The sequence below is a fragment of the Microcaecilia unicolor genome, chromosome 12, assembly GCF_901765095.1.
Source record: "Microcaecilia unicolor chromosome 12, aMicUni1.1, whole genome shotgun sequence".
Taxonomy (NCBI): domain Eukaryota; kingdom Metazoa; phylum Chordata; class Amphibia; order Gymnophiona; family Siphonopidae; genus Microcaecilia; species Microcaecilia unicolor.
The window spans coordinates 17,453,992-17,468,085 of NC_044042.1; the positions used below are offsets into that span (position 1 = coordinate 17,453,992).

General features: G+C 47.0%; 1 protein-coding gene across 1 annotated transcript in view; it reads right to left on the minus strand.

Annotated features, from left to right (window-relative positions):
* TSPAN2 (tetraspanin 2) overlaps nucleotides 1-13,298 on the minus strand; it is a 124,686-nt gene extending 111,388 nt beyond the window's left edge. The window contains exon 1 of the mRNA XM_030220972.1: nucleotides 12,758-13,298. Coding sequence (XP_030076832.1) covers nucleotides 12,758-12,826 — 69 coding nt within the window. The 5' untranslated portion in view covers nucleotides 12,827-13,298. The remainder of the gene's footprint in view (nucleotides 1-12,757) is intronic.
* Nucleotides 13,299-14,094: the final 796 nt, after the last annotated feature.

Genomic DNA, 14,094 nt, shown 5'->3' on the forward strand with positions numbered 1-14,094 from the left:
CTCTGGCAACGAATTCCAGAGTTTAATTACACGTTGAGTGAAGAAAAACTTTTCTCTGATTCGTTTTAAATTTACTACATTGTAGCTTCATCGCATGCCCCCTAGTCCTAGTATTTTTGGAAAGCGTGAACAGACGCTTCACATCTACCCATTCAACTCCACTCATTATTTTATAGACCTCTATCATATCTCCTCTCAGCCGCCTTTTCCCCGAGCTGAAGAGAAATAAGTGGTTTCATCTTTTCACCTCAATGAGACGATTTTCCTCCCGTCCTTTTGGAGGGAGAATTATGGTAAGGACTATACCTCCTTATATCTTCTGGATGTGAAACGGTAACTGGTAAATTTGGCACTGGGCAAATGGGAGTGGACATTTGGTGCGGAGAATTCGTCATGGGATAATTTGGAACATCTATATTGATGGAAAATAACGGCTAATTTGGCGCAGGACAATTAGAAGCTTTTGGTGTATCATTAAGCGCTTTATTAAGATGTGAAATCATGTCTTTTGAATATACTTTATAAGTATTTAAGCTGAATTACATATATCAATGAATGCATTTACTGAAATCTTTGATCTGCAAATTCATGGATGTCATTTTCATTTCGGACAGTGCATTTGGCATAAGATGCATATTTGCGTGGATGCAGCCACAACATTAACTTGAGTGATTAAAAGAGTGACAAATCTATTTGGACATAAATTTCATTAAATGATTCTACAATGGTGCATCCTTTACAAATCTTTTTGTGAAAAGAAATTTGCTTCTATTGATTCTATGCATTAGTCCATCCTTTAGAGAATGTTAACATTAGCTTCTTAAAAAAATATTATTTGCTTGTCGACCATCGATTTGCTATGCCCCCCCCGCCTGCGCCCGCCCCCCGTGCCTATGCCCCACATCCCCTGCCTGCTCCCCCCTCCCGCACCTGCCACCATAACCCATAATTTATTAGAGTTTAAAAGGAGGTTTACAGCTCTCAGAACCCCATCTCATCCCGTACCTTGATGTGCATCCACCACGTTTCAGTAGAGAGCAGCAGACGGTGGCAGTGATTTTCATATCCCATCAGCTACCGAGCCTAGAGCCTCCTCGCTACTGCATCCTGCCCTTGCAGAAGCAGGAAGTGACATCAAAAGAGGGCGGGACACAGCAGTAAGGAGGCTCTGGGCTCGGCAGCTGACGGGATATGAAAATCGCTGCCGCTGCATGATGCTGTCTACTGGGAGGTGTTCCGAGACAGGAGAACAGACTTGCTAGAGATGCGAGGCCCCTAAGAGCGCGGGGCCCTGTTTGACCGCCCTTGTCGCTCATGCCTAAGACCGGCCCCATCCTCAGTTTATTCTGCCTTCCCTACATACTACAAGCAGCTTTTTCTCCCTCTCATGATTTAAGCTGGATCTGAATCTAATGCCTCCTCCCGGAGAACAAAAGACAAAATTCTCCAGTGACCTGCCTACTACTACTACTACTACTATAAATCATTTCTATAGCGCTACCAGTCGTACGTAGCGCTTCACAATTGAACTTGAAGAACAGACAGTCCCTGCTCAAAAGAGCTTACAGTCTAAATCAGGACATACAGACAGGACAAATAAGGGATAAGGGAAGGACAGACAGAAGGACACATAGGGAAAAGGGACTATTGAAGAGAGGAAGACAAGATAAAGGTTACAAGCAGGTGACAGGTTAGGAATTGAAAGCAGGATCAAACAGGTAGGCCTTTAGCCCGGATTTGAAGGCGGCCAGGGATGGAGCTTGACGTAATGGCTCAGGAACAATCAGAACTTCGGGCCAGGATCAAGAGGAGATCAGTCATGTGGGGGGAGGGGATGGCATTGGACAATTTCTTTCTATCTCCCACCATGCTACCTACAGTGGCAGATAGCGTAGTGCTCCCATGCTGTTTGGCATTGTATATAGCATGTTACTCTATGGTAAGGCTCTGCACTGTGTGGTAAATGCAAGTCAGGTGCTGGACATCCACCCTCAAGATCCTGGACACCCACCCTGCATTTAGCACATAGACTTTGCACTTAATGCACTTATGGGCAGATGATCGAAAGCCCCGCGCTGTTCCAAACAGCGCTCTAAAATAGCACTGGAACGGCATGGGGCTTTACCACCCTTATGATCAGAGACAATAGCATGAAAATTTAAGCATGCCATTATCTCTGATCATAGTGTAAAGTGCGGGAGAATTGCGCCCGAGCATGCACTCAGGCACAATCCTCCCACACTTCTTTGACAGATCTGGGCAGTCAAAAGCCCAGATCTGTCAAACACAGGGGCTGGAGATCCATGGGACCACCAGACCCCAAGTACCTCCCTCCCCCTCCCCCCTGAGCCAAGTGAAATGGGGTCTGGAGGTCCAGCAGACCTCCGGTCTCCTCGACCCGCCCCAACACAAGTTTGGGGGGGATGGAGAATCGGTGGGTCTCTAATCCCCCCAGCTTCCCCTCAGATGTCTCTGGCTGCCTCAGTTGGACCACAGAGGGACATCAGAACCAGAGACTGAAACAACCTGCTGGGCTAAATGCAAAGTGATGCATATTGGGAACAGTAGTCTGAATCATAGTTACTTGATGCTAGGGTCCACCTTAGGAGTCAGCACCCAAGGAAAAGATCTAGGTGTCATTGCAGTAAGTCCAAAATGCTACTGATAATGTTAGTAACAGGTGGAACCCGGGCAACACATATTACTCCAATTTTGAGACAGCTGCACTGGTTACCAGTGCAGAATAGAATACAGTTTAAAGTTCTTTGTTATGTGCATCAGGCTATCTATAGATCTGAAAATTTGAAGGATACTTTTTGTGTGCATCATCCTGCCAGGAGTTTTGAGGTCAGCGACAACATTGTGGCTGTCATGCATAGCCTCCGAGAGGGGGGGGGGGGCAAAATTCCCCGGGCCCGGGCCTCCAAGGGTGCCCCGGTGCCGCAGTCCCACCCACCCTTCATCGTCGACCGTCTGCCCCCTGCATTGAAATCGCAGTCTCACCTCCGTGAAAGCAGCGCTGCAGGCAGCAAAACGCCTCCCTTCGGCCCTCCTTCCCTCCCTGTGGCCCGCCCTCGTCTGACGTAACTTCCGCGAGGGCGGGACACAAGGAGGGAAGGAGGGCCGAAGGGAGGTGTTCTGCTGCTTGCAGCGCTGCTTTCACGGAGGTGAGACTGCGATTTCAATGCAGGTGGCCTGGCCCGGTGGCAGACGGAGGGGGGGGGAGCGGCGGCGACCTCGGGGAGGTGGAGGGGGAGCAGTGGCTGCAGCGATCTTGGGGGGGGGGAATGGTGGCGACCTCGGGGGGTGGAGGGAGGAGCGGTGGCAGCGACCTCGGGGGGGGGGGGGCAGTAGGGGCGGCCTTGCCCCGGGCCTGTCCCAGTCTCTCGGCGGCCCTGCTGTCATCTGATGTAGTGCGATCAGTTGCGATTATGCACTGAAATTTTGCAGTTTAAGCGGCTACTGAAGATTCCATTGTTTGTGGAAGCATTTATGTAACGCTAGATGTTATAATGGCACAACTTTGCTGCAAGTTCTGGATATGATACAGTGACAGCATGTATTTTGTTGTTGGTGGGTTTTTTTTGTTTTTATTTTGTATGTTTTTTTTTTAATTGCAAACCGCTTTGATTTAAGTGGTCTATAAATGTGTAAAATAAATAAAGAAATAAATTGTAGACAATACACTGAAATCTTCTGCCCAGTGTGTGACGGCGACCAAAAAAAAGCAAACAGGATGCTAGGAATTATTAGGAAAGAGATGCAAGATAAGCCCAAGAATATTATAATGCCTCTGCATCGCTCCAGGGTGCGACCTCACCTTGAGTATTGCGTTCAATTCTGGCCGCTGCATCTCAAAAAGGGTATAGTGGAATTAGAAAAGGTTCAAAGAAGAGCAACCAAAATGGTGAAGGGGAAGGAACTCCTCTCGTACGAGTAGAGGAGTGTGGTAGCCGTGTTAGTCCACTCTTAAGGTTATCAATAGAAATCAAACAAAATAAAACATGGAAAAGAAAATAAGATGATACCTTTTTTATTGGACATAACTTAATACATTTCTTGATTAGCTTTCGAAGGTTGCCCTTCTTCCTCAGATCGGAAATAAGCAAATGTGCTAGCTGACAGAATGATTGAATATTTTAACACCCAACAGAAAGGACTTAACAAGGATCTGGGGTTCCTAGCCCATTATAAACCATAAAGCTGTATGTCTCTGTTGATCACCCTCCCCTCACCTATCCACACCCACCCTGTTAGAATATCAATTATATGCTTTGATGTCCCCATGCATACCTCCGACCCACCCCCATCCTCCCACCCTGTCAGACTGTCATAGTAATGCTTGAATGTTTTCACTTATATACACTGTCAGCTAGCACATTTGCTTATTTCCGATCTGACGAAGAAAGGCAACCTTCGAAAGCTAATCAAGAAATGTATTAAGTTATGTCCAATAAAAAAGGTATCATCTTATTTTCTTTTCCATGTTTTATTTTGTTTGATTTCTATTGATAACCTCTCGTACGAGGAAAGGCTAAAGAGGTTAGGGCTCTTCAGTTCGGAAAAGAGAAGGGGGGGGGGGGGAATATGATTGAGGTCTTCAAGGTCCTGAGTGGTGTAGAATGAGTAGAAGTGAATTGATTTTTTACTCATTCTAAAAGTACAAATACAGGGACACATTGAAATTACATGGAAATACTTCAAAAACAAATAGGAGGAAATATAGTTAAACTCTGGACCCACACTGAACTCGGGCTTGTTTTGCGGATATTGTGGGATATAAATCTCATAAATAAATAAATAAACAAACAAATGTTTCAAAATTTTTAAAGACATAATTAGCCCATACCCGAGGCTGAAATTTGGCAGGATTATGCAGCTGACACTCCTCCATTTTGTAGTAGAGGTCACATACCCCACTTTTGGTACCTTTTTGCTCAGTGGGTCACAAATGTGTACCCTGACCACAATCCGCCCAGCCTCCATCCAGGTGTTCGCTTGCCTGCAAACTATGCACGATCGGAGATAGTTACACGATACTGCTTAGGTGCACTTTTGGCATTTACACGTGTTTGTGTACACACATGTGATTATATATGCCATTATTCTAATTTTGATCTTTGAGAGGTTGACGGATACCTGTCAGTATGGTGCAGTTGGCAAAGGAACTTCCTTGATGCAGCCTATTAGGCAAAACATGTCAGAGTGGAGGAGTAGCCTAGTGGTTAGTGCAGCAAACTTCGCTCCTAAGGAACTGGGTTCGATTTCCACTGCAGCTTCTTCTGACTCTGGGCAAGTCACTTAAGTCTCCATTGTCCCAGGTACAAATAAGTACCTGTATATACTATCAGGGGCATTTTCAAAACAGAAGGGCGCCCGTCTTCCGACACTAATCAGGAGATGGGCGTTCTTCTCTCAGCGTTGCCCAAATCGGCATAATCGAAAGCCGATTTTGGGCGTCCTCAACTGCAGTCTGTCGCAGGGACAACCAAAGTTCACAGGGGCGTGTCGGAGGTGTAGCAAAGCCGGGACTGGGGCGTGCTTAAAAGATGGGTGTCCTCGTCCGATAATGGAAAAAAAGAAGGGCGTCCCTGACGAGCATTTGGTCAATTTTACTTGGTCCATTTTTTTCACGACCAAGCCTCAAAAAGGTGCCCAAACTGACCAGATGACCACCGGAGGGAATCGGGAATGACCTCTCCTTACTCCCCCAGTGGTCACCCTAAAAAAAAACTTAAATTTTTTTTTTGCCAGCCTCAAATGTCATACCCAGCTCCATGAAAGCAGTATGCAGGTCCCTGGAGCAGTTTTAGTGGGTGCAGTGCAGGCAGGCGGACCCAGTCCCATCCCCCCCTACCTGTTACACTTGTGCTGGTAATGTGAGCCCTTCAAAACCCACCAGAAACCCACTGTACCCACATGTAGGTGCCCCCCTTCACCCCTTTGGGCTATGGTAGTGGTGTACAGTTGTGGGAAGTGGGTTTGGGGGGGGGGGGGGTTGGGATGCTCAGCACCCAAGGTAAGGGAGCTATGCACCTGGGAGCAATTTGTGAAGTCCACTGCAGTGCCCCCTAGGGTGCCCAGTTGGTGTCCTGGCATGTGAGGGGAACCAGAGCACTATGAATGCTGGCTCCTCCCACGACCAAATGGCTTGGATTTGGTCATTTTTGAGATGGGCGTCCTGGGTTTCCATTATCGCCAAAAACCAGGGACGACCATCTCTAAGGACGACCTAAGGATGACCATCTCTAAGGTCGACCTAAATGTTGAGATTTGGGCGTCCCGGCCCTTATTATCGAAATGAAAGATGGACGTCCATCTTGTTTCGATAATAGTGGTTTCCCCGCCCCTTCGCTGGGACGTCCTTAGAGATGGGCGCCCTTAGAGATGGTGGTCCCCGTTCGATTATGCCCCTCCATGTAAACCATTTTGAATGTAGTTGCAAAAACCACAGAAAGGCAGTATATCCAGTCCCGTTCCCAGAACAACTGAGAGAAAGATATTAAACATGTTCATGGTAAGTTAAGTATTTCGTGTTTTACTTTATAAATGGGATACATTAAGTAAAAGCAATATTGGCTATGTTAAAGAATTTTTTTTTAGAGATAAGAAGTTAATAATGATTGAGGAGAGGACCAGTGATTCGGTGGGGTTGTAAAGCTTAAAGGCAATGAAGAGTTGAGCCTTTGAGGGACACCACTGAGGTCCACCATCAAACAAAGAATCTTGTTTCTATAGTGGATATTGCTTAGCTCTTCTGAGGATTATCCTGATTCACACAGGCAATCGACATGTAAATAATAGCATTTACTTTATAGAGTGGAGTGGAGGAGTGGCCTAGTGGTTAGGGTGGTGGACTTTGGTCCTGAGGAACTGAGTTCGATTCCCACTTCAGGCACAGGCAGCTCCTTGGGACTCTGGGCAAGTCACTTAACCCTCCATTGCCCCATGTAAGCCGCATTGAGCCTTCCAAGAGTGGGAAAGTGCAGGGTACAAATGTAACAAAAATAAAATAGATACTATTGGAGATTCTACATGGAATGTTGCTACTATTGGAGATTCTACATGGAATGTTGCTATTCCACTAGCAACATTCCATGTAGAAGGCTGCGCAGGCTTCTGCTTCTGTGAGTCTGACGTCCTGCACGTCAGACTCACAGAAGCAGAAGCCTGCGCGGCCACATTGGTGATCTGCAAGGGCCGACTTCTACATGGAATGCTGCTAGTGGAATAGCAACATTCCATGTAGAATCTCAAATAGTAGCAACAGTGGAGGAGTGGCCTAGTGGTTAGGGTGGTGGACTTTGGTCCTGAGGAACTGAGCTCGATTCCCACTTCAGGCACAGGCAGCTCCTTGTGACTCTGGGCAAGTAACTTAACCCTCCATTGCCCCATGTAAGCCGCATTGAGCCTGCCATGAGTGGGAAAGCGTGGGGTACAAATGTAACAAAAAAATAAAAAATAGAATCGCTCCCCTTGCGTCTCTTCAGGTGTTGCATTGATGCAGAGTACATCATAATTTGTTGGAGTCCAAGATTCAGGAGGTGAGAGAGAGAGGAAAGATTAATTCATACACAGCTATACAAAAATAGACCATAAAGTCTGCTTGGCAGGCTCACACAGTTTTTGGTACCTTGACCCTGGAAAGATAAACATTCTACTCTATAATGTTACTTGCATAAACAAAAGCCTGGGAGAAGAGAGTGAAGTGTACAAAACACTGCTGGGATTTTTCTGAGCCTGTAAACAGAGGTTACAGCGTTACTGGGAATCATTCACCAAGTGCGAACGGCATTACTAACCAAGAGAAGAAACTAATCCCCACCTTGTCTGAGCCAGAAAAGAACAAAGGCCAGAAGATACACATCTGGACTTGAAGAGGTTTTCAACTTTGACCATCAGGATAGCCTGGGAATCCAGGCAATACAAGGCTCACGCTCACCGAGACCCAGGCAGTGCCAGAAGCAAACAGAACCGCAGCTCTGGAGGCAGGCACCAGTTGCAAACCTCTGGAGAAGGTAGGAAGAGAGTGTGCTTTGTTGGGAAAGAGGGGCAGGAAGTTACACTTGGGGTGGAGTGGGCCTTACACTGCCCTAAAAACTGTCTTCGTACCCAAGTTGGCAGGGCAAAAGTCAACATGGCAAAATGGACATTCTCAGCCGAGACCTGATTTTGATAAGAAGTAGACCATAGGACACCTTTTTGGCTGGCCCATTGCTTGAAAAGGGACTTGCTGAGAGTGCTGAAATGTACATGGTAGCGGAAAGAAATCTAACTTCGGAAGATGGATATGAGAAGATAACCAAGATAACCGAAGGAATGGATCCTCAGGAGCTTAGTCAAGATCGGGAGGCGGGGCTGGTGGTTGGGAGGCGGGGATACTACTACTACTACTACTTAAAATTTCTAGAGCGCTACTAGGGTTACGCAGCGCTGTACAATTTAACAAAGAGAGACAGTCCCTGCTCAAAGAGCTTACAATCTAATAGACAAGTGCACGGTTGGTCTGATAGGGGCAGTCAAATTGGGGCAGTCTGGATTCACTGAATGGTAAGGGTTAGGTGCCAAACGCAGCATTGAAGAGGTGGGCTTTAAGCAAAGACTTGAATACGGGCAGGGAGGGGGCTTGGCGTAAGGGCTCAGGAAGGTTATTCCAAGCATAGGGTGAGGCGAGGCAGAATGAGCGGAGCCTGGAGTTGGCGGTGGTGGAGAAGGGTACTGAGAGGAAGGATTTATCCTGTGAATGGAGGTTACGGGCGGGAACGTAAGGGGAGATGAGGGTAGAAAGATAGTGAGGGGCAGCAGACTGAGTGCATTTGTAGGTAAGAAGGAGAACCGGTGGTTGGGAGGCGGGGATAGTGCTGGGCAGACTTATACGGTCTGTGCCAGAGCCGGTGGTGGGAAACGGGACTGATGGTTGGGAGGTGGGGATAGTGCTGGGCAGACTTGAATGGTCTGTGCCAGAGCTGGTGGTTGGGAGGCAGGGCTGGTGGTTGGGAGGCGAGGATAGTGTTGGGCAGACTTATACGGTCTGTGCCCTGAAGAGCACAGGTACAAATCAAAGTAAGGTATACACAAAAAATAGCAAATATGAGTTATCTTGTTGGGCAGACTGGATTGACCGTGCAGGTCTTTTTCTGCCGTCATCTACTATGTTACTATGACAGCTAGAACCTACAAAAACATTCAGGGTTTCCATTCTAGTTCTAGTGTCTTTATTCATTCCATAGAACACATCAGTTGGGGAGATGGAAGAATATTGATATTCTCCAAGTTATTGGCAGGCTTTCTCCATTAGTTCGAGCTATCACTTATGGAAACAGGGTGGCATTGGAAATACAGGACAGTGTTTGCTTTTAAGATGGAGCTGGTACCAAACAATGTCATTTGACATGGCAGATAATGGCTAAGCAAACAGAGAAAGTGCCTGCTGTTAAGCCCTCTCAGCTAGCCCGAAGGCTCTCTGTTGCAGGTCTTGCTCTTGGACAGATTTCCTGTTAAAAGGCAGCAGCACAGAGTGGATTGACTGTATAATTGCTCTGACACAATAGCCTCAGCCGTGATTTCCTGGGAAGTATTGAAATTACCACAAAAGGGTAGAACTCTCCTTAGTGGCAAACAGTCCCATGCTTGGCCCTGGGGATTCCTAGAGCATGGGAAAATGGGAAAAGGTAAATAATTGAATGCAAATAAACCGAAACATGTCGACACAGGATGGCAGTAGAAATGATCACAGGATTCACTTTGCCCACTTTCCACCCTGTTGCCACATCACAGAACCCTCTCGATTTCCAGCTTTACTCTCACATCTTCATTATTTACGGATCCACCCTGCTTATCTTGTGTTTTCTTCAATTCTCTTACTGATGTGGCCCTCACCACTTCCTTTGGGAGGCTGTTCCACGCACCCTGACCACCCTTTGTGAGCAGAAATATTTCTTAATGTTACCTCCAGCGTCTCCTCCGCTTTGATACTCACACATCCCTTGTTCAAGATAAAAGTTCCTTCCCTTTTGCTCCTGTTTAAAATGTATGCTAAGGTTCTGTTTTCTATGCTACTATATATTTCTTTTACCTGATTTAGCCCCCTATTTACTAACACTTAGAATTATAAGTTCAAGTTCAATTTAATTGATTTACCACAAATTTTTCAAAGAGAAATCTTAGCAGTTTACAGTACATAACCAATGATTGAGGAATAAGATTGCACCGATCTTTAACCACACGACTGAATAACATTTCTGCTTTTAATGAACAAACTACTTTGATTTCGATTCCTATACAACCACTCAATGCTGACTAACCTCACTGCCAAACATTATCACTTTTACCCTAATGTCGATACCTGAGCAACAACATAATGTTGACACCTACGCAAGATCACAATGTATTCTTCTACCATGTATGTACGCACTTGAATGTAAAACCATGTGCAACTCTGTAGACCGGAAATGGCAATCGCCACTACGGCAAATGTAAGCCACATTGAGCCTGCAAATAGGTGGGAAAATGTGGGATACAAATGCTACAAATAAAAATAAATAAATAAATGAGGGGGCAGAAAAAAGGAACAAGGAACAACACAGAATACAAAAGGCCATTGGGAAGAGGAAAAGTTGCATATCAAAAAGACGGACTGAAGGAAAGGCGAAAACATTATTTTATTGCAATGTGTTTGGCGGCAGATAAATGCCATTACCTTGTACTAATCATAGTAAATATGGTCCTTACTGAAGCTGCTGAAAACATTATTTTTCAAGTTTCATTTTATTTAGATGACAGAACGCCAACCAAGTAGAATCCAAGTCATAAGTACATAAGTGTTGCCATACTGGGACAGACCAAAGGTCCATCAAGCCCAGCATCCTGTTTCCAACAGTGGCCGATCCAGGTCACAAGTACCTGGCAGAAACCCAAACAACAGCAACATTCCATGTAGAACCCCAAAGTGTAGCAAGATTCTAGAATTCTAAAGAATAACAAGATTCCATGCAGAATTTCAAAGTGTATAGCAACATTCCATTTAGAACCCTAAAGAGTAGCAAGATTCCATTCAGAATCCTAAGTACATAAGTATTGCCATACTGGGACAGACCAAAGGTCCATCGAGCCCAGCATCCTGTTTCCAACAGTGGCCAATCCAGGTCACAAATACCCGGCAAGATCCCCCCAAAAGTACAAAACATTCTATACTGCTTATCCCAGAAATAGTGGATTTTCCCCAAGTCAAAAGGAGCACCGGGAGAAAACTCTGACATAGTAATGAGCTGCTTTACATGCATTTGCATCTCATTACTATGTAAACCCGGGGCAACCTAAATATCGCTCTGATAGGCAAAGACAACCTGCGTTGGTGCTTGATAACTCTCTCCCTAAGGGGCTCTTTCACCAAGCTGCGGTACAAAGGGCCCTGTGGTAGCGGCTGTTTTTGCCGCACGCCGAGGCCCTTTTTATTGCAGCAGGTAAAAAGGCTGCAAAAATACATGGCCATGTGTACGATTGCTTTTACCGCACGGCCATCCTTACTGCACCCATTGAGGTGGTGCTAACAGCTCGCACGCTAACCTGGTGGCAACTGGGTAGCACGCGGCGCTGCCTGATTACCGCCGGGTAACCGCTGCACAAAAAAAAAATCAAGCCCCATTTTCCCCAGCATAGGGCTGGAACTACCACCTGCGTCTGTGTTGGGCCAGCGGTAACGCCAAATGGGTGCACGGGACGCCCGCGTTGAGTTTACCGCCACTTTGTAAAAGGGGCCCCTATGATTTTCTCCACACACCAAAGACATGGGGGGGGGGGGGGGGTACAATAAGGGCCGACAGTCCTACCCTCCACCTCTCCAAACTGTTTCTGACATGAACATCCATTTCTTGTCTCATATCGCACCATTCTGCAGCAATGAGGGATGAACAACCCACATGACATAATTACAACATGTTAGAATAAATGCGTTATATAATATATTGGCCCCAGCTGACCTGCCCGGTCACCTGTCGACATGCCACTAGCACTCCTTCTGCACCATTTTCACGTGGACTTGGATCTAACCCCGATGCAATACATCTTAAAGGGCCACCTCTTTATTAAGGACAGGCTTGGTGCCATCCTGGAACCACAGATTGCAAGATAAGTAGGAAGCGCCCAGGACAGGTCCTTATACTCCCTTCCCCTACTGGGAATCCTGGCAGTAAACTGGAAATGCAAGTCCCGGCTACAGCTTTTTAAGCCACTTAGACTACTATTTAACATTTCTATAGCGCTACAAGGCATACGCAGCGCTGTACACCATACACTAAAAATGACAGTCCCTGCTCAAAGAGCTTACAATCTAGATAAGACAGGTAAACAGGAATAAATAGGCGAGGTAAAAGGACAGGGCAAGTGAGTAGTGGTTAGGAGTCAAAAGCAGTGGCAAAGAGGTGGGCTTTAGCAGGGGACCGGCCAGCTGTCCCCTTTTCTGTCTCCTCTGTAATCAGAGCCGAGTCTAGCGACCTGCCTCCAAGCCAGACGGATCAATGAATGGGATAAACAAGTGAGTGCCGCCCTGCCATGCCATCCATGCCACGCGCATAGCTGGCAATCCGGAGGGCTCAGTCCTTGCACGACCTACTGAGAGAATGACCACAGCCCCGGTTTATTCCTAGCAATGATCTGATCCGGGGGTCAGCAGACCATCACCCACATATGCACGGGCGAGTTAGTCGTCTAAGCAGCTGTGTGTGTTGCAAGCTATAAGGCTGGACCTTGACTCACTTACCCAGAAGATGAGGTTAAAGGTGAAGAGCAGGTACTTGATGCATTTCATGGCCCCGGTGACTCGCCCCATCTTGAAAACCAGCCAGTCCCCAAAAGAAACTCAAAACGGGTGCAGCTGGCTCTAACCCTCCTCCACCTCCCAAACCAACAAAAAAAAAATGATCAGTCAAGTGACAAAGAAAAGCGTTATAAGGGTTAAAAATGCATATTAGGACATTTAAAATAAATAATGCATTTGCAGCATTCACGCTGATTCCATGTGATGAAAACCAAAAGCATTTGCAAGAGAAAGAGCCCCGAGCGCTGCTGCTGCTTCTTCTTCTTCCTGAACGGGTTTGCAGACTCTGCCTGGCTGAGCGGCTGCTGTTTCTCTCTCTCTCTCTCCAGATGTGCATCACGTGCCAGAGGTGCAGCTCAGCCCTCGACCCTTCTCCGGGGACTCCCTTGCCTGCCGGGGCCGGGCCACCCCGGGCCGGGAGCGAGGGCTGCTGCAGTGCAGCCCAGCTCTGCTCTCCACCCCTCCCCCCTCCGGCCCCACATGCAAGACAGGGAGGTTGACAACCTGCTCCTTAAAAGCGAAAGCATTAGAAAGCAAGGTGCTGACTTCCTTCCTCCTCTTCTACTGATGCCAATCGACTCACATAATTCTTGCTCACTTCCGAAAAATGCACGAGAAGTGCTCACCGTGAAAACTTTCTACTTGAACAAATTGAAAAGTACGCACTAGGAGTGTGACATGGGTGGCAGATTTCCCCTTCTTCACTTTGCAAATTCCTGTCTGTCTGTCTGGGGCTTGGTGGGGAAAGACGTGGTACAGAGTGTGGGTCGCTGTAGCACACGAGGCGGGGCTACGTGACTGTGCATTGTGTGCAGGGACTATATGGGACCGGGACGGTGTGTGTGGCTTTTGTGTTTATATTTGTGGCTGTCGCGAGAGCACAGGTGTGTGTCTCTGGCAATGACGTCTCTGTGTGTGGGGGGTGGGGTATGTGTGTATTGGGGGAATATTGGAAGTGAGGGTAACTAGGGCGTTGGGAGATTGCTGGAGGTGGGGGGGGGGGGGGGGGGTATGAGGTGGGTGGGTGTAGCAGGAGTATAGTGGAGTGGTGGGGTTGTGTGAGGGGGTATCTATGTTTGTACCACTTGGCATATAGGCTTTCTGTCCCCCTCCCCCTTCTCCCTTGTACTCTTCCCCGCTTCCTCTATCTCCAATTCTTTGGTATCCTGCCTCGATTTTCTCTCCATGCTATTCTTGACCCACTACAATCTGGTTTTCGCCCTCTCCACTCAACCGAAACTGCGCTTACTAAAGTCTCCAATGACCTATTACTGGCTAAA